Raw genomic sequence first — 22,088 nt, 5'->3', positions numbered from 1 at the left:
GTAAACACCGGGAATCCCCCCCCCCCCCACTGTTTTTTCAGACATCAGTGCCTCTTGATCCATTGAGGAGAGAATATTTATTCGATTACGTCAAGGACTTAATGAACAAAAGGGCCATTGCTCTGGTGCCTGTAGGGCAATTAGGCCACAGGTTTTACTCCACGATATTCCTAGTGACCAAGTCTAAAGGAGATATCATACCAGTTTTAGACCTAAAGAGGCCGAATGCTTATGTGAAGGCAGAATCGTTCCGGATGGAATCGGTTCAGACAATTATTTCCATTGTGGAAAGGGGAATGGAGGGTTTCCATAGACCTGGAGGATGCGTATCTCTGCCATCAGAAATTCCTCCGGTTTGCAGTAGGAATGCATTTCCAGTTTAGAGCCCTGCCGTTTGGCCTTTCGTCGGCACCGAGGACTTTCTCAAAACTGGTGCTATCCGTTATTGCCCTCCTTCGCACGCAGGGAATAAAACATTTCCATTACTTGGATGATTTTTTAATACTGGACGGCAGCAGCCACTCAAGTGTCCGGCGGGATCAAGCATTAAAAACATTGATCCGTTTCGGATGGTTTGGTGAATTGCAGAAAAAGCCAACCTACCCAAAGAATGGAATATTTGGGGGTGGTACTGGACTCGTCCTTGGCAAGAGTTTCCTTCCGGGAACAACGCAGATGCGAGATAGTCAGCGGTCTTCCATCACTTTCAGCAAGGGACTGAATGGTTCTTCTGGGGATGTTGATGTCGTGCATCCCGACGTCGTGCATCCCAACGGTCCTATGGGCACGTTGGCACATACGCAACTTTCAAACTTGCTTCCTGCAGCAATGGAATCCTGTGGCATTGAGCCAGCGGATATTCCTTCCTCTAGTCGTTCGGAAGGACTTATTATGGTGGGCGAGATCTCCATTCCTATCAAGGGGGGTGTCTCTAGACCCAGCAATCTGGATCACACTTACCACCGACGCCAGCCTCCAAGGATGGGCGTTAGAAGGGCCCAGTGATCCGGCATTCCAACTGGATAGAATTGAAAGCATCATCTCAGGCCTTGCAGGCTTTTCAGAAGTTGCTCCAGGGCAAACAGGTCAGATTGCTCATGGACAACAACGTGGCAGTGTGTTACATTCGCAGACCGGGGGGGGGGAAACGAGGAGTCTTCCTCTTCTGGCTCTATCAAGAAAATGTTTTCTTTGGGCAGAGAAACAGCTACTAGCCCCCATGGCAGCCTACCTTCCGGGGATGGAAACCAGGCTGGCAGATCATCTGAGCCGGAATTTCGTAGACAACTGTTAGTGGGAGCTGAATCCCGTTTATCTGTGGCCGGTTTTCAAGAGATTGGGAACCCTGGTCACTAACCTGATGGCTACCCGGCAAAAGACGAAGCTGCCCCTATGTTTTTCGAGGAACAGGTGTAGCAGCGCTCTTCGCCAGGATACATTCTCCGTGACATGGGACTTCCCCCCTGGCATAGGTGTTCCCACCTTGGCCCTTAGCACTCAGGGTCCTACAGAAGATCAAGCAGGAAGGGGTGCAAGTGATTGTAGTCCTCCCGTTCTGGCCGAGGAGGCCATGGTTCCCTTTACTGCATCCGTGCCTCCATGGTACTTCCCGGTCAAGAGGTATCAGCTCATTCAGGGGCATTGCCCACACCCGAATCCGGGACGGCTGCATCTGGCAGCCTGGCTACTGAATGCACGAGATGGAGTGACCAGGGTCTATCGTAGAAAGTCATAGATACTCTACTTCGTTCCAGGAGCCCTGCAACCAAGGCTACTTCTGGGTAGTGTATGGCCATAAACCGCTTTGTGAATGTGCCCTTTGTGTCCATTCATTTGTTTGTACTGTGTGGCGCTAAATTTTTTGAGGAATTTACAGTATAATGCTAAAGCTTTCAAAAGACCAGGGCCGTCTTTACCGCAGGGCATAAGGGGCATTTGCCCTGGGCCCCATAACGTACAGGGGCCCACAGCAGATGTCCCTTGCACACGCAGCGGCAAACAGAAAACGAGCTGTGCATTTGAGCCCCCCCGATGTCTGTCACAGAGACCCGGCAGGCACGGAGGAGAAGGAGGGGGGAGGGTACAGCCAGACAGCACAGGTAAATCTGAAAAAAACAAACGTTACCGTCATTTTCTTTATCTTTATTTATACTTATCTCTATTTAACTTTACATCTGTCTTTAGCACACAGGCTGGGGTCTGGGAGCAGGACTGGGGAGGAAGATTCTGGACTGTGTTGTATTTACAGGCATATCACTAAACATGTGCTGAAATGTATATTCAGTCCATGTGTTTATTAATATTGTGTGTCATTGCAATACAGATTTTACTAATTTATCCATGTTCTGTACTACCTGATAAATCATACAATTAGATTTAAATAAAAATCGTATTGCATGATTTATCAAGTAATATAGAACAAATGTACCAATCAGTGGTGGAACTATCGCCATTACGACCCAGGAGGCAGCTATGGGGCCCGGGGCACAGGGGGGCCCAGCCAGGACGAGAAACAAAGGGGTCCCCCTGATGCCGTGCGGGCTGCCTGGGTCAGTGATCTGTGCAGCGGCGTGTTCCTCCTTACAGCCGCTGCTGAGTTAGTACCAGCCAGCAGCTGCGGTGGAGGAGGCAGGGCCCGGTATAGGAGGAGACGGGCCCACCGGCGACCATGGAGGGGGAGGAGGCGGGGCCCAGCGCTGGAGGAAGCTGACAGTGGATTGGGGCTGACAGGTAAGAGGTGTGCAGGATGTGATGTAGATGGATACGGGGGTCTGGGTCAGGAAGTGGGGGGCAGGTAATGGAGGTGGGCGGGTTGTGGGGGCCCATCAGCAAAATCTTGCCCAGGGTCCACTTAATATTAAAGACGGCCCTGCAAAAGACGTATGGCGAGATAATCAGTTAATGTAGTTGATAATTAAAGTAGTAATACATTCTCAATCTTCTTTTTTTTTTTTTCCAATAATGAAACCAGTTTAAACAAATATATGCATTGCATGTAGAGTTGGAGCTGTTCAGAAACATGGAGGACTATCTCAGCTCTGATTCTCTGAACCTTCTGTCCTGTACAAGATTACTAGGGACAGCACAGTCTCTAGCAGCTGTCCATCTGCTAGCTTGGAGACAGGAGGAATAGGGAATGGGAGGGACAGAGGCTTGGCTTGTCATGCTTGTGTGTTTTGTGGAGACACACGCATCTTACTAGCACACACAAGGGTGGCTTCATAGGACCCTGCAAGGAAGAGAAGCCACCCTAAAGCAGGAAATCTGGACCAGTGCTCATGGGACCAGGTGTTTCTGTAGGAAACAAACTTTTAAACATCAAAGAGCAGCGTCCATTGTAAGTGGTTAAATCATCATTTTGAAATTACATAAATATATTTTGACTTTTGACACATTTGGAATTTGAGCACTATCAGTAATGGCTTGATAAACATCTCGTTGTTTTTTTAAAAGCTGGTTAAAGCCCATCTCCAGGCTACATCCCAAACCTCCAACTTTTATCCATTTGTTGTTGTTTTTTTTGTTTTTTTTTCTTACTTTGTCCCAGTGCTGTTTTTAATTTTCTTAGCCTCTGTGAGGTCACCACAGGAACTCGAACAATTCTAGAGAAGTGGGGGGGGCTAGACTAATGTGGAGTAGGGTGGGGCTGGAAGGTGAGAGGCTGTATAAACAGCTGAAGCTTCAGCTCCAGCTCCTACTGTAGGTACTGCTAGCATGATGAAGTCAGCGCTGCCTCAATAGAACTGGCAGGGGGGAGACATCAGCAGTGACCAGTTGCTATCAACAGGAAATCGGGACATTGATTAGGAATAAAAGCTACCTGTATGGTACCCAAGTAAATGTTGCCAGTTATTCTGTATATGTAGAGCCCTGTTTAATTTCAACTGTCAACCACAATCTAATTTTGATTAAAACTATTTTGATTTACTTTTCTGTCACATCTACCCAATTGGCTGCTGTGGATAGCAATGTACATGATCTATTAAAAAAAAAAGTTGTTTTGATCATTTGCACATGATCTTAACTTTTTTAAGCTCCTTTTCTGATCGGCCTGTATAAATATAAAGGGCTTAGTATCATTTAAATTGCTACTAGTGCAATAAAAAAGGGTTGCATGTATTTAAGAGCATGTAATAACTTTTTGTGCTTTTGGAAGTATTAGAAAATATTTTTAAACAGCAGAAAATAAGGAGTGTAGTTTGTGAAAAGAATGAAGTTTAAACTTTTGCATCTGTTGGGTGCTGACCAAGTCCAGAAGTCTCATGATTTTGGGTGGTCTGTGAGCCTCACCTTTCACAAGAATGCCTTACTAGTCAAGAAAATATTTGTAATAGTTTCTGGCAAGACCCGACTTAAAGTGAACCTATCATTAATTTTATGATGAAATAATAGTGTAGATGTGCACATTACCATTTTGAATAAAATTTAAATACCTTTCTCATGAATGAAATAGCCATCTCCTGAGTTCCTCCCTGTGACCTAAAGCCTACACAAAAATCAAATGGTATCTGGCTATCGGGAGCATTGTGGATGTTTTATGTAATTTTGAGACTGTAACAGATCAAATGTTTTAATCAGACAAGGCTCTTTCTATACCTACAGTGACCTATGAAAATCAACACACAGCACACGGTGACCATGGGGAACAAAAGTATCCACCCTCCAGAAGGAAGGACAGTGTTAGCACAAATATAGAGTCGATTTGAGGATCTACAGCTGAGTGATACACAAATAAGCAACATTTTTGTTAATAGTTAGGGTACTTGAATGCATTACCATGATTTCAATCGACATTAAACCTTAATTTTTTTTTTAAGGTGGCCAGAGTTTCTGAAATGTTTTTTTTTTTTTTCCATTTCCTCATTCTCAAGTGTTATCCAGACCACAAGTGACATTTCATGAAGTTTTGTGGGCACAGTGTGGTGTGATGCTGCTGTCTTGTCGCACTGCATGCCATCCTTCTTTTTTCAGTGCACACCATCGCTACACGGTTGTGTTGTAAAAAAATGGCCAGTGCAGCCCCAAAGCTTCCAATGTGAATGGTTACTAAAGAGTAACTGTACTGTCAGTAAATTGTTCTTCAAATGTTTTCCCCACACCTTACTTACCTGTCCCCTCACATCCATGATCCCCGCTGTACAGCCCTCTGAGAAAGGCACAGCCTCCACTTCAAAAGTTTCCTGGCTGTACTCTTCTTTCGCTCATGCACCCATCAATCTCCATTCACCCATTTGTGAAGGCCGTTCGCCTTTCTCCTCAACATTACCAAGACAGACAGGACTGGCAGGGACGAATTACGTATGAGAAGTGAATGTCATGTATTTGAAAAAGTGACAAGACAGCTGTGACCAGGGCAACGTGCTGCTGAGGTGATGGGTAGACCGTAACAGAGGAGTTCTAGATGTAAGGTGCCAGGTAAATTAGCCTGTTGAATGGTGGATCTTAAGGTAGCTACAGACTTGAATGGTGGCCAGCCCTGGTTCAGCTGAAAAACATTACTTCTAATGTGCAAACATACACACAGCAAATGGCTTATGTCTGGAAATCTGTAGCCTTCAGCTTCCAGGCCAATCTTGGTCTCCCAAGAGCACTTGCCCACACCTGGATGTCAAACTTCCAAACATACGCTTGTGCCTGTAGGCTTCGTTTACATTTTGCACCTTTTCACAATATTCTAATTTTCTGAGATTGTGGATTAGGGGTTTTCATGAGCTTTAAGCCATAATCATCACAATTATGACACATCACGGCTTGAACTATCTTGCTTTGCATGTAATAAGTATATCTCATATATTAGTTTCACCTTTTTAAGTTGCATTAGTGAAATAAATTAACTTTTGCACGATATTATTATTCGAGTTTCACCTGTATATGAAGGGTTGATAGGCCTGTGGCTATTAAGTGATCTAACCACTTGCTATCAATCTCATAATGAGCATGATTTTAAAGGCACAGGCTGCCAACCTTACCAGCACTCATTGAAATCTTTAACATTTAGGTCCCAGCAGCTATCAGCTAAGGATTGTCCACTGAGATCTTGGCCCTGTTATGTAAAAGTTCATGAGAAACTGGCTTTACATACATCTATTTTTATGCAAAAGCGTTGCTAGCCTTTGCACACTGTTCTGTGTGCATTGACACATAGTTTTGCTGCCTTGATTTATGTTGTGTTTGTGCAGTATGGGTCCATTCATTTTCTCTGTGCCCACAACTTATGTCCAGACATTTATTTTTCAGCCAATGCAGAATACACATATGTCTGTTAAATACAGTATAATCATTGAAGCGTCATGTGCATTGTTTGCGTTGACATGCACCATGGGCCAATAAGAAATTGATAGGATGCCCCCCCCCACACACCCAATGATCCTTACCTGTACGCGTCAATGCACATGCACATGAACATGTGAATCCAGCCTAAAAAGATGTGATAGTAGCAGTCTAGATTAGAGTTTATCAGAATAGTGGCTGGATCCTACATCACTTATGAGTAAATTTTATCATAACCATACAGATCCACACTGTGGCTTCCATTCTTTATAATTTGGATGTAAAATGGAGGCTGCTGGCAAACTTGAAGTGTACAGAAGATGGCTGTATCCGCTCTTCACTATAAATACCCCTGTACTCATTGTCAATCTCATAGCAACAACTTAGAAATATGAAACAGTTTCTGGTCATTCTTAATTTTATTTAAACCTTCAAATGTATTACGCTATGTCTGACTATTTGAAACGCATAATGCCGCATACTACAGGGAAGGCAAAAAGTATAACTAGTCTTCTTGGGGTGATCTGTTTAGAAAACATTTTTGTTGTTGTTCTTCCTAATCCATTACACATGCAAGCTCACCCTTGTTATTTCTTTGTGGATTTCACACAGCTTCACCCTTTACTTCAAAGCATAAGATACTTACAAGTTTCACATTCTCTGTCTTATGACTCAAATTTATATCACATTAACTCCCCACCCAGCCCCACTGCTGTGGGGAGTACAGCTACTCCCATCTGCTACACAAACATTTGGAGAACGTATAATTTGTTCCGCTTTTATGTTCTTGTTTTTTTTTATGGTCGTCTTAGTAGGCAAGTTAACTGCTACGTACAGTTTTAATAGGCATAGCTATGTACTAATGAATACTTGTATATGATACACAGTATGTATGTGTGTGTGTGTGTGTGTATATGTATATGTATATGTGTGTGTGTGTGTATATATATATCTATATATATTTTTGCTGATACTCGCTCCATGGCTTGAGCGCCAACAATCACCCCACGTTCAAAGGCTGTTAAATCGCGTTGTTGACCCATATCTTCAGGAAAAAAAAATCACTTCTACTGTTGTGGTAAACAACCTGCTTACCTATTTATAATGGTCTGGCCCTCTAGCTACTTCAGCGCGAAATTATAGCTAATTATAGCCAATTTGCCTACAAATGTCAGGTGGTCATAATAATCTGGCCACTCAGTGTGTGTGTATATGTATGTATAATATATAGATCTCTCTCTCTCGGTAGGTACAGTAACACTAAACTCAGGCGTTAAATCATAAAAATGTCCTGGCTACTTTTGTTCCCCGTGATCCCTGTGTGTGATGTAAAGTAGCCACCGTTCCAAGCTCACTCCTGTGTTGGACTACAATCTCAATACAAATTAGTAAAATAAACATGAGGATGTAGTCTCCGGCTATGTCTCTGGCCAGGTCCAGAAACAGATTACAGTTTTGCTAAACCTGATCGTGTCGTATCAAGGTAATCTGATGTAAATGGACGCCCGTTTACATCCGACTCCCCATAAGCCAACATGGGTCCGGTTATTTTATTTTTTTCCCTCCATAGCAAGATGGTGAAAAGATGGAGAGACATGGATGACATCCGTTCTGAACTGATCCAATCCCATTCATGGATCACTTGCTGATTAGAACTGAAGGCGCCTGTGTAAAAGAGCCTAAAAAAGAAAACTAATGCAGCCACCACGACTAGGGACTAGCAGGCTGCAATATATTATATTTTTGCTTTTGGGTTTTGTTATGATTTGATTAGTGTGCTGTCCTGAAACCACTTATAAACCGCTTGTCTAGCCCGGGTAGTACAATGGGAGCTGTACTTCCAGCACTCCACTGTCTGCTGTGAGAAAGTCAAGTACCGGTGTTATTTCTCTGCTCTCCCTGTGACCTCAGCGTTACAGAGGAAGTGATTTTAGGAAAGCACAGAAATGTAATTTAAAATGGGTAGAAGGTATAACAATGAAGGTATCCAGAGTTGGGCTTTAACTGCAGTAGAGATTAATTGGGTCTTACCCCTGCCAGACAGGGCTGTGCTCTTCTGATCACATATACAGCATGTATTCTATCTGTTTATTTATTTGCCTGGGCTTCATACATGTGTCTGTGGATGGTGCATGAATGACATAACATGAATTGCAGGTTAGTGTGGTCTCACTATTAAAACATCAATGCAAATATTGCCTCTACTAATAAAGATGCAAGTTTGCATGTAGGCAGTCAACATTGTAATTGTTAAAAATATTTTTTCCTCTTTTCTTATTGAAATTTTTAGCAAATAATTTTCTGAATAATTGCTATTTGTGTATTTAATTTAAAGTGACATTAAACCCTCAGATTTTTTTAACATAAACCAATACTGTAATGTGTGCCTTACTGTAATCCATGGTAGTTTCCCTTCTCTTTGCTGCTCTACCTTTTTTAAATCCTCATGTCTTCTCATGCTGGGCAGAACTTCTGTTTTGCAGCAGACTGCCTTGTCTCTGGAATGGATACATGGTGTCTGTGTGTAAGTTCACAACCTGAGCCAGCACTACAGGAAAAGGCACTCAGCTGCAAAGGGAAGTTCTCCCCCAGCATGAGAAGACATGAGGATTTAAAAGGAAGAGCAGCAAAGAGAAGGGGAACTACCATGGATTACAGTAAGGCACACATTACAGTATTGGTTTATGTTAAAAAATCTGAGGGTTTAATGTCACTTTAATGGTTTTGATTTCCTATATCATGATTTTTGTATATTTAAGTGTGAAAGTGATTATTCAGGTTTTTTTTTTGGTACAAATCGATAATTTGTGTAATTTCAAAAACATGTAAAAATAGGAAGTACATATGATGATCGAACAGGGGACAAGTATATATGTGGAGCTAGGATTCTTAGCGCGAACGTGTACATTCGTTTTGTCAAGTGACAGTTGTCCTTTTGGTGAGGATGTCTTTCTTTCAGCACCATCTGTCGAATCAACTCTTTAGTTGCCTGCTTGCAGTCTAAAAAAAAAACACTTGGCTGAAGACATTCCCTTTTACTTATGTGCGTCAGTAGGACACTGTACAGCAATTGTTTTGTTCAGGCTGGCACGCTTGTGTAACATATTGAACTGAAGCTTTCCTGTGGATAGTGGTCGAAATCGCACGACTGCTCCCCACAGCTGCCAGGCACTCAGTCTTGTGACTGCATTACTTTCATCACCAGAGAAAACTGATCAGCACAGTTAGTTATTTTTTTTTCATTTCAACTTTACTATTTAAACTGAAATGATGTCCATTTTCATTCTTACTAATGTCCCAGTTTAAAGATATGTATATATTCTTCGTAGGGATGCACCGATAACAAAGTACAGTACTCGGTACAAGTACATGTACCGATACTTTTCGAGCTCCAAGACTAGACTAGAGAAAAATTCAAAAATTAGGAGGCAGCTGTCATTTGTAAGGAGCACACTCCTGGGATTTGTACATCTCTGTTTTGATGTATGATTTTGTTTTTATAAATAAAGGGATGCACCGATACCAGTTTTGCAAGTACAAGTACTGGTACTTGCCCAAGTAAGAGTACTGATACATTTTTGTTTATTGTCATGTGACAGTTTTTCTAAAATATCAACTAATGATTTTAAGACAATGGTGGAACACCAGAGCCACGTCCCACCTGCAACCGCTGCAACCCTGGGAGTTCTCATGAAAATGCCAAGTATTGGCATTGGTACTCAAAAAGTATCGGTGTATCCCTAATTCTTCTTAATAGTTTTAGAAGATTTTAATGAATCCCTCATAAACTTAATATGCCTACCTGAAAGTCAACAGGGAGATTAGGGTTTTTTAGAACAAGTCAGTTGGCATGTAGATTAGGGCATAATCTGTAAATGACTGGGCCATTAATGAGGGACAGGAAGAACTTCAGGCAAATGGCTATTCATAATTACCTAATCTTCTGAAATTAAATCTCACTCTGAAGTCCTGGACAAGTTTACTCTGCACAGATCATTTATAACCATCTCCTACAGAAGGAATCCTGAATGCTGGTAATACACCCTTAGATTTTCATCTGAATGTTCCTACAAAAAATCTCGTCAGACCATTTGATAATGTAACCAAGGACTTGTCAAATGTCGTTAAATTCGATTTGACTTTAACATCTCATTTTGGAATGAATGGAGTTTCCCTGAACAAAAACCACATTAATTGTTAGTACTCTGTTCGTTTGATAACTTTCCATCTATTTTTTGTCACGTCACTATGGATATATAAATGATAGTTGATTTGACCCTATTAACTAATTCAGCAAATGTTCCAAAAACTTTTTTTTTTGTTTTTTTTTTTGTTCAAACTAGTTTATGCTGGTGTATGGCCAGCTTAAGTCGCATCTATTCTCAGCTGACCAGCACACTAAGATTTGATACAGGTTTGCTGTCTATGGAACAGCAATTTTGATGCTAGATATTTATTTTTATAAAGGTGACTTCTTACTGCTGTTTTAAGACTGCCAGGGTCAAAATGGATTGCTTTAGTACGCTGAAATGTTTCTACATTTTGGTAATGCTGTAATGTTTCTACATTTTGGTAATGCTGTAATGTTTCATGTTCATGAAGAGCAGCACATTGCCTATTAACAATGCAGGCAAGTTTTTAGACACATAATGGCTCGTGTACATTGGCATACTATCTCTACATTCAGATGCAGAATTTATTCAGATCTAAATGCAGCAGTATTATATGCTATAGGCAAATTTGCACTGGCCTGTTTTTGGTCCGCAGTGTAGCTGGTAGCTGTGTGAGTACCTGTTCACACCCAGCCATTTTGACGCTCAAAGCTAAGCAGGACAAAACTCAACACAAGAAATCCTGTTCATTTAGACGGCCCCTGTTCACACCTGAGCGTTTGGTTGCAAGCTGTAAAACACTTAGGGTACGTTCACACCAGATGCAGTGCGTTCTGGTACGATGCTGGCAGGAACGCACTGCATTGCGGCCGGCTCACTTTTTTGTGGGGCAGGAGGGGGCGTGGCGGGCCATTGAAGTGAATGGCACCGTAGCCATGCCCTCTGGCTGCAATACGATCGCCCACAAGGGATCGCAAGGCACATTGTGCCTGAGGTCCCGTGCGATCAAAATTCTACAAGCACTATTTTTTTATCGCACCGCAGGCACAATGTGCCGTGCGGGCGATCGCATTGCGGCCGCAGCGCGTGGCTATGGTGCCATTCACTTCAATGGCCCGTCACGCCCCCTCCTGCCCCACAAAAAAGTGAGCCGGCCGCAATGCGATGCAGTGCAGTGCGTTCTGACCAGAATCGAGCCGGAACGCACTGCATCTGGTGTGAACGAACCCTGAATGCTGCAAGAAGTTAATGAGCTTTTTTGTGTCAGATTACAGTGCGTTTGGCCCCATAGACTTCAACGAAAACGCCTGGAATGTGCAACACAAGCTTTTTGCACATTCCTTTGCGTGCGTTTGTCCATTGACCGTAATCATTTCAATCTGCTGCAAAACTTGCAAAAGCGCGCTAAACACCCTAGATGAAATGCTAGGCAAAACTCACACTAATATGCACAAGAATGCTGGCGCCCGGGTGTGAATGGAACCTAATTACTTTAGTGTGCAGGATCTGCACAGATATTCACTTTAAATCCTATTTTTTTTTTTGTTCTCATGTTCTCTGTCCAACATAATATTTATGTATATCTTACAAGTATTGGCAGTTTCATGGCTTTTCCACAGCAGACCAATAATTACTTGGGAAATTTTAAATTGGGTTTTTCATGATTAAACTTAAAGATAACTCCTTTATATCCATAAGAAAAAATACTGGACTTTAAAAAAACCAAAACAATTAACAGAATATTTTTAGCAATCCTTGAGTATTCATTCTTCCATTTAAAGTCTGATATTTTCTCTTGTGGTTGGAAATCATTGTTTACTCATGGATCTGTTACTTGAATCCGCCATTTATCTTTAAATAGTTTAAAACCTAAGATAAGGGATAGGGAGAGGCTTTAAAAGGAAAACCTGTACTAATAATGAAGTAGCCTGCCATTTACTGAGCACTTGAAAATGATAGTTGCCTAGCTGTTCTGTTGATCCAAAGCACTCAATACTTTAAGTATGCGCACCAGAAGTTCAGACTTTTCTCTGACTTCACTTTAGCTGAATGCATGTTCTGGGTCAGTGACTCAGAAGCTTTTGAACCCGAGACTTCCAGGCCAACCTCTGTATTTGTCTCAGTACGCATTTATTTTAAATGTTGTGTTATCTTAAGTAGGAGTAGTCTCTTAGGCCTTGTTCACACCAAGCGCGGAGCAGGTGCAGAGCAGTTGCAGACCGGATCAAAACTGCGTCCAATGTATTCCAATGGTATTTTTTGCTCCAGTTGACATCGGAGCGTGCAGTTCCATAGCAGGTGAAAAAACTGCAGCAAGCCCTATTTTACCTGCTCTGCATGAAAACCCATCAAAAATGCCTGGAACGCACTGAAAGCCCATGTTAAACTGGAAAAAAAATGCATCAAAAAAGCGGCACAACCCACTGCACTGCGTGTGCAGAAACCTGAGCGGATCTGCTCTGCATTTGGTGTGAACAAGGCCTAAATAAAGAGCTGTCCTGGAGAAATTACTAGTATATAATGAATGTGATGGGACATTTTGGAATGAACATGGTTTTCCCTTTACCTTGCTTTATATCAGGGGTGCCCACAATTTTTTGTGTTAAGATCTACTTTTCAAATGATGAGCTACATGAGATCTACCAACAAAAAAAAACCTCCCTCGCTCTCTCTCCCACGGCTTTCTCTCCTTGCTCTCTCTCCTGGCTCACCTTGCTGTATTTTGCAAACAGTGCAGTGCAACAGGCTGTGTAAACGAATATTCTTTGATGTAATACATAGCACTTCAACCACCAGTATCCACCAGAAAGGTGTCAGGGAGCTTGGCTCAGCAGACTCGGGCTAATAGGTAATCATGTGTGCACAGCTAAATAAATATACCAAAATGGAATAAAGGGGCCACCATTCACACCCTTGATGATCTACCAGCATCAGCTTTGAGAGCTACTGGTAGATCACGATCTACCTAATGGGCACCCCTGCTTTATACTGTATTAAATAAGGTCCTGAAAGTGCTTCCCTACTGTTACATCTACTTTTATCATGAGGAAAATCCCTGTACATGTTTTATAAATTTTGCTTTTGCCACACAAATGTACTACATCAAAGAGTATGGGAGACAAGGACTTCAGTGTTCTAAATATTTGTTTTTCTCCTATATTTTCCTATTCCGGACACTAACAGGGTAATCCACAAAAGGGTGAAGAGTTTGGAGAAGGCAGGAGAAGTGAACAATCTAGGACAATATAGCTGAACTGGAAACTGAGCTGAATAGGAGAATTTTTCCAAATCTGCTGTTAGCCTAGATTGTTCACTTCCCCTGCCTTCTCCAAACTCTTCACCCTTTTGTGAATAACCCTGTAAAAATGTGGGCTGTTGTGCGTTTTTCACACAGTACCGTGTGATGCATGCTATCGTACAATGCACCTGCTGTGTGTTCTAGTGCAAGAGCAGGGTTGCGTTGCCATTCATTTGAATGGCACCCCAATGTACCTCCTGGCCACAATGTGCTCCACAGTGGCACAATGCGTGATATTGCAATACCATTAATGCACTACTTTTTTCCAACGCAACACGCCGTATTGCGGTACCGCACATTGAGCTGAGGTAGAGCACGCTGTGACTGCAGCTTTAACACAACATTACTATAAACAAACTATGCGTCTAATGTGAATGTAGCCTTGTCCTTGATTCAGAGTAACAAGGTAGCTTTTGCTAGCAAGTGCACTGCTGCACCATAGAGAACTAGAGAGGTATGTGTTAATTTGTATGCTGCAATATCAATGTTATATATTTACAAAAAGAATGAAACAAACCCACACATCGCTCAAGAAGGTGTTCCTCCGCAGCAACGTAACAGGAGGGGGCTGCCGTCCTCAAGGCCACTAGGAAGTATCCTCACACACCATGCAAAACAAAAAGAGGGGACAGCGCCCACTCCTAGTGTAAAACCTGTTTTAATAATAAATGGAATGCACATACTCTTTACATTTCAATGAACAATGAATGGCACACAAGTCATAAGGTGACCAGAAGGCTGATGCGTTTCTGGGGAGATTCTCTGGCTCTAAGGAAGGGGGGCTCTCCCCCGAAACGCAGCAGTCTTCTGGTCGCCTTATGAATTGTGTGCCATTCATTGAAATATGAGTAGTGATTTGTTAGAGTATGTGCATTACATTTATTAAAAAAACGTTTTACACTAGAAGTGGGCGCTGTCCCCTCTTTGCTTGTTTTACAAAAAGACAGACTGTCCTCTAATCTTCAGAATGCTGCCTGAAGATCAAGTTGTTTTAGCATGCAGACACTGGTTTTCCGTATATACATTGAACAAAATTTCCCAGTAAATGTATGATTGTTCGTGTTTTGCAGTGACTTGATATCTCTACATTCATGCTTATATTACCACATTGAAATAAATAGCATATTCCTTTAAAATTAACAATATTTTGCTACAAACAGTATAGCAATTATTGTAGTGAAACTGAAATGAGAAGTCACCTGAAATCTAGCTAGGATTGCCTTTTAGGCATTTCTCTTTATATAGACACACATAGAGTGTGATTCCCTACATATTCATTAGAAAATCAGCCTGGGTCTTGACCTACCCTACTTTCTCTCTTCTTCATCTTCTTTTCCCACTTTACTACCTAACCCCATTATATCTCCCACCCACTTAACTCCAACCTTCTTCCCTCTGCTCCTTTCTTAATGATCACTCCCCTTAGGCGCTCCAGCACATTTTGTGGTCAACCCCTTCGCCTCTGACACAGCTGCTGCACTCCTAACCTGTGTTGAGTTCTCGCTCGACCACCCTTTCTGGGCAATCACAATAGCCTATTGTTACCTGTAAATTAACCTCTTGCAAAAAAAGTAAAAAAACTCGTAGTAAAAAAACGTTGAAAAATGGCCTGGATGGGAAGGGGGTTTAACACCGCGGATGTCAACTGGTTAATAGACTCCAGAAAGCCCACAGGCTCTAATATGTAACCCCATATCAAGTTTACCTCGACCTACTTAACTTACAATTTCTTAACATGGACCATGTGCATTGCTCTAACAGTTCGCCTGCAGCTTCAGCCTAATTTACCCATTGCTGTTCATGAAATTTGTTCCTACATTGTCAAAAACCAATGAAAATTTTGTGAAAGAAAAATGAGCCTGAAAGTCATTAGCAGAGCTCTTTGATTTCAGATACTATAGAGAATTGATTTTGTTATAAAAATCTGTTTACTAAATCATTGTTTTCTATTGTCCTACTTTGTTGAAGAAAGACCTAATAAATTACAATCTCTGTGTCATTACATGCTTCACTACATTGGCAGCATTGCCGCCATACATTTAATGTCCACTCTATTTGACAAAGTTCAAACACAAGGAAGTTTTATTTTTTGTGGGAGAGTTCAGAGGTTGCGTTACCTTGCTGTTTAGGATGTTTATTTAGAGTAGATAGATAGTACTTCCCTCTGTAGAAAAGGAGTGCTGTCTCATGATAACTGAAACCTGTTCATATTTCAAAGCATTCTTGGGTCCAAGTGCATGACTGGTGATCTAAAAAAGATTATCTCACTACTTTCTAGTGAACATGTGCAGCTTGTAATTAGAAAAACATTGCCTTCTCACCTTTCTGTATTTTGATCCTGGTTTTTTAGTTAAATTTTAGGTTCTGTAACCTACTGCAGCTTGAGTGAAAGGTTCAGTGGACATTTTAGAATGTGTGGATTTTACAATACCTGGGGGGCTTCTACTAAGAAACTAATGATGTTTAATCTAGCCATGCTTTAATGCAGCACAGTTGTCTTAACCCCAAGTCCCTTTTCACACCTGGGTGTTTTGACGCTCAAAGCTAACTGCAACAAAACTCTCAATACAAGAGATCCCATTCATTTCTATGGCCTCGATTGAAACCTGAGAGTTTTTTGTCGCAAGCTGTAGAATGCTGGAAAAGGTGCATGAGCTTCTTTTGGGCAGATTACAGCGCGTTTGGCCGCATAGACGTCAATGGAAGGGCATGAAACCGCACGACACAAGTGGTTTGCAGATTTCGGTGCGCATTTAGTACGCACATTTGCTCATTCACGGCAATGCATTTCAATCTGCTCAATAAAGCGTGCGTCCTTTGTGTGCGTATAACGCGCGGAAACGCTGACGCCTAGGTGTGAATAAAAACTAAACAGTACCTCAAAGGTGAATTACTGCCTTTCAGCCGCACTATTGCTGAATACCAACAATATTAAGGAAAGATTAGAATCCTGTTAGGGTTTTATGGCTAGCTGTCGCTGAGAAAGGAAATGTGGCGAAATGTTTCTGATGGAAACTCGGAACAGCCGTAAAAGCACATTTAGTAGTAGTAGTAGTATAAATAAGAGTTAGAAGGCTTACTATGGCGATTATACTTTGGAAATTGTATTCCATGTGTCTGAGTACCACCAGGACAGGCTTTTGAAGGTAAATCTCCCTTAACTACTTGCTGTCCGGAGCAATTTCTTGATATTTGCACACACATGATAAAATCTGAATTTTTGGCTAGAAAACGGCTTCAGGCCCCCAAACGATTATATTATATTATCTTAAGGCAGAGGCCCTGTAGAATAAAAAAAAAATGCTAGTTGCAATTTTTTATGTCGCAGGGTATTTGCCCAATTGTTTATCAAACCAGTATTTTTAGTATAAAATAAACTCAAATTAAATTTAGTGCACAGAAAAATAATATAATACCCAATGTTTTGGTAAAATATAAAGGACTGGGTCACGTTGGGTAAATAGATACCAAACATGTCAAGCCTTAAAATTACGTGCGTCCGTGAAACCGCAAAAAACTAGAACAATACCCCAAATTTCCCATAGGCCACGCTTTAAAAGCTTTTACTGCTCATCATTTTAGTGTTACCAGTGATTGATTGGCCCTAGAATTATTGCTCTCACTCTGACGTTCGCGACGTAGGTGCACCCAACGTGCTTGCGTTGTATGTGGGGGGGTGAGGGACTTGGAATAAAAAAAAAACACATTTTTATGTTTTATTTTTTATTTTTTTTTTAATCTCAACTTTAGTGCCATCACATAGGGGGCTAAGAAGCCCCCTATGTAATAGCAAATATAATGTGACAGGTCCTCTTTATGGAGACATCAGGGGTCTTACAGACACCTAATGTCACCTAGGGACCCCAAAGAAGCGGAGGAAGCTTCCCCAGCTTCTCCCTTCCGAGTCCAGTGATTGGAGGGGAGATTAGTGGCTGGAAGCCTGCTGATCTCCCTCCGATTAGTCAGAGGAGACTTGTCTTGCCAGTCCTTGACCTGCACGGGGGACAGCGGAGCCCGGGGAAGCTGGCAGCATTGGGGGGTGCACACCGCACCATACAAGTGATCCGATGGCTGTACGGCCGTTGGAATGCTTTTATTTAAACAGCAGTCGCCTGCTGTATAAAATGATACCAAGTACACGGCTGCCTGCAGCAGCCGCCTCAGGGGACTTATTTTTTTACACTGGGCATTCCTGATCATTAAGCATATGTAGGGTTGATAATGTTTGTTTAAAGACCAAGTGCACTTTTTATACCATGCTTCATGTTCTACCCATATGTAACCTAAAACACCATCCCAATGGGAAGAGGAGACACGGGGCGGCTGCTGAGGTAGAGGGGGCAGCGGGGGATTGCAGAGTCAAAGCGGTCTTTCCCTGCTGGTTCTGGGAGCAGTAGTCTTCCTTCTACCCTTAAAGTAGAAGGAAAGGATAGAATAATCCACATTTAAAACTGTGCCTTACAAACAACAAACTAGTAGTCCCATCAATGGAGCCATTTTTAAAAATGAATTTTATTTTTTATCCGATTAACCGATTAATCGAACTTAATAATCGGCTAACTAATCGATTTTGAAAATAATCGTTAGCTGCAGCTCTAGTTGACAATAAGGGGGGGCAGTGGAATCTGGGGGATGACATCACGGCTCTGTGTAATTGAGCCCTGTTAAGCAGCTCATTGATAGACATTAGTTGGAGCTTTGCAGTCACCTGACCACTTGGAAGAAGATAAAAAATAAATGTATTTACACTGAGATTTCTTGCAAACAGTATGCAGCATGGGGAGGCAACATTGAAGGTTCTCTTGGCCTTTGCTTCTACTGAAGGTTTCCTCTTGAAGTAGGGTCTTGGCAGCCTGCCTACTTTCAAATGTAAACAAACAGCAGGCGCTCTAATCTGTACAGAATGCTTCAAAAGTATAGTGACGTCTCAGCACTTCCTCAGAGTACAAGGGGAGCTGTTTTGTCCACTACCTCCCTGCAGCAGTAGATCACTATTAGAAGTTACAGACTTGCATACTCTTTTATCTCCAAACTACGTTTTAATGTGTCTTATGTATGTAGACTATTTTTGCATGGCACAGAAGCAGAACAGATTAATTTCTATGAATATTTAAATACGAAGACTCCTGTCATCAAATTTTCATTAGAGTACTGCTAAAAGAAAAACCACTATTTGGATGTGACGGTCTCAGTAAAAAGACATACCACTCACTGACATTCTGATATTGGCATGCTGATTATTGCAAGCTTAGCTGAAGTACATGACGTGATAAAGAGATGGGAGCGTTTCCCTCAAGCTATATAGGTTAAACTACAATGGGCTTTTGAGATGGTTTTAGTAAGCATAATCAGATCAGATACATTGTAAGACATTAAGTGAAGCTTGACAGTGATAGAAATATTTATGGACCTCTGGACATAATAGGATTGCTTTCCTAAAGGAACAACCTGTACTTTAGTAAATCAACCCTGGTATTTCACAGTGGAGTTTTAATGCAATAGATGAAGTACAGCCACCAAAAGGAGGTGTTGAATTTCAGAAATAAAGTGAGATGATGTGGACTTGCAAACATAAATCAGCAGCGATGGGTCTGAATTCAATAGTTTTGCATAGTTAGCTTCTTAGGGTAGCACCCCTACTTTACTTTTTTTTTTTCTCTCTCTCTCTTGGTGAAAAAAAATGTTGTAACATGTTTTTCTTTACTCCTCCTTGTTTTATAAATATTTTTCTTTCAATTGATGGAGGAAACTTCTTTAGGGCTAGTTCACACCAAACGCGTTGCAGATGCAGAGTAGTTACAGAACGGATCAAAACTCTGTCCAATGTATTCCAAACGTATTTTGGGCTCTAGTTCACACCGCAGCATTCAGTTCCAGAGCATGTAAAAAAAAACTGCAGCAAACTCTATTTTACCTGCTCTGGAATGCATGCAAACGCATCAAAAAGCATGCAAATGCCCAGGAAAGCACTAAAAGGCCATTTTTTACAAAACGACACGGAACGCATGAAAAACACAGCAAAAACCGTGGCTTAACGCACTGCGTGGGCAGAATCTCATGCAGATCTGGTCTGCATTTGGTGTGAACAAGCCCTTATTCTATAAAAAGTTCCTTGTTTACTCTAGGCAGCATTTTGCTAGCTGGTTTTGAAAAAGCATATTAAGGATTAATGTATATATCCCTTATTTTGGAAGAATAAAAAGCAGTTTACTTTTTCATATTTAATGTTTTCTCGTTTTGTTTTTTTTAAGGATTTGGAATTCCATGGAGTTATGAGATTTTACTTCCAAGATAAAGCTGCAGGAAACTTTGCAACAAAATGCATCAGAGTCTCCAGTACAGCCACAACACAGGATGTCATAGAAACTTTGGCTGAAAAGTTCCGTCCAGACATGAGGATGTTGTCCGCACCTAGATATTCTTTATATGAGGTTCACGTGAGCGGAGGTCAGTCTTTATTACAAAATGCTTTTTTTCTTCTTAAAGATTAAGTTGTAATTCCTACTTATGTCTTTGCATATAACAATGTCACAGCTTGATCACAACTTCTAATATAGGGGGCACAAATGGTTAACAGCACACCGCGTCACTTTTTCTTTATGTATGAGATGACAAAATAGTGTACACCTCACTACCAGGAACAGTCTCTTGCCAGCCTGATCATAATTACAACATAAACATGACAACATTTATAGCCAGGCTAAAGTTTGAGTACAAAGGAGGAGCTTTCTGGCTTCAGGGGGATATCCTGTATTCTTGTATATCCTCCCTTTATAACTAGGCAATAACTACAGTTCTTTCACTGAAATTTATGTTTTAAGCAATGTAACATCATAACCTCCTAAGTAGGGATGCACCCATACCATTTTTTTCCAGACCGAGTACAGATACTTTTGCTCAAGAACTTGTTGATACCAATAACTGATTTTTTAAAAAATGTTTTGTGTCGTGGCAGCTTTTATAAAGCAATACAGGCTAATGATTTTAGGACAGTGGTGGAGCACCCGGGCCTGCGACCCTGGTAGTTCTGCCATTGACTTCAAGCTGTAAAGGGACTACAGTTTACAGCAAAACATTATATAGCACTGCAGAATACCACCAGCTGTAGTGGACTACAAATCCCAGCAATGCATTATTAGTGCTGCAACAAATCGATAATGAGAATCGTTAATGAGAAGATTACTTCTCATTATCGATTAGTTGATTCCGATTTAGTTGATTTAGCTCAGCCCAACCCCACAACTCTGCTCACACATGAAACATCCCCCCCGCTGGTGCAACTCTGCTCAGATGTACCACCCCCAGCCTGCCGCAGCAACTCTGCCTGTATCGGCAGTGGCAGCGGGCATCGGAGAAGACACAGGCCGGCTGTCAGGTACAGGGAGGGGGGATGGGTGGGTCAGGTGCGGCGCTGCTGGACAGGTCGGGGGAGCTCAGAGGCAGTGGGTGTGTGCAACAGCCAGTTTGCTATTGGCTATTGAAATTTAAAATGACCAATAGCAGGCTGGCTATTGCACCCACTCATTGCCTGCTGTTTACTTTCCCTGGCTGAAGCTATTCCCTAGCCCCTAATGTCACCCTAAATAGAACCTGTCACCTCATATGTGCTATCACAAAGGGGGCTTTTGAGCCCCACCATGTGATAGCAATAAAATTAACAACAAAAAAAGGTCAAAAAAAGACCCCCCGCGAAAGCCTGCATAGGAGCAGAAACACACGTTGGGTTCACCTGTGTACAAAAAGGACAATTGCGCTATACATGTGAGGTATTGCCGCGTGCCCCAGAGTGAGGGCATTAATTCTCAATATTCATGGCTAACTCTAAACTGATGACTAGGCATGTATATGTGTGTGTATATGTATGTACATATACACATATACACTGAGTGGCCAGATTATTATGACCACCTGGCGGTTGTTGGCAAATTAGCTATAATTTCGCGCTGAAGTTGCTAGAGGGCCAGACCATTATAAATAGGGAAGTAGGTTGTTTACTACGACAGTAGAAGTGATTTTTTTCTGAAGGTATGGTTGGTGTCCCAACGAAGTACTGATGGGGTGGTCATAATAATCTGGCCACTCAGTGTACAGGGGTGTGGACATTTTTGAAAAAACTACTTGTCCAAGGGCTAATGGGCGGGGGCCAAATCTACTTGTCTCAATACAAAAAAAAAAGGTTGAATTAAAACTAGGGATGCACCAATACCGGTTTTTGGGTATAGAGTACGAGTACCGATATTTTGCTTTCGGTACTCACAGAGTATCAGTGCTTCCTTTTGCATGGAGCAGGCTTCCCGGGCAATCAGGAAGCCAGGCAGCGGGTAATGAGATGCTACCCGGCTTCCTGACTGCCAGGGAAGCCGACTCCATGTTGTTTGGCCGGCTTGATTGTGAATGGCTGGGAAGCC

General features: G+C 41.8%; 1 protein-coding gene across 2 annotated transcripts in view; it reads left to right on the top strand.

Annotated features, from left to right (window-relative positions):
* The window catches only part of AFDN (afadin, adherens junction formation factor), a 253,318-nt gene that overhangs the window by 52,674 nt on the left and 178,556 nt on the right, over positions 1 to 22,088 (top strand). For both annotated transcript variants that reach the window (XM_018557710.1, XM_018557709.1), the window contains exon 2: positions 19,932 to 20,127. In XM_018557710.1, the coding sequence (XP_018413212.1) occupies positions 19,932 to 20,127 (196 nt within the window). The remainder of the gene's footprint in view (positions 1 to 19,931; positions 20,128 to 22,088) is intronic.

Source organism: Nanorana parkeri, unplaced genomic scaffold (genome assembly GCF_000935625.1).
Source record: "Nanorana parkeri isolate BGI_ZX_2015 unplaced genomic scaffold, ASM93562v1 scaffold296, whole genome shotgun sequence".
NCBI lineage: Eukaryota > Metazoa > Chordata > Amphibia > Anura > Dicroglossidae > Nanorana > Nanorana parkeri.
Note: the sequence above shows the minus strand (reverse complement) of the source record. Positions and strands in the feature narration are given on the sequence as shown.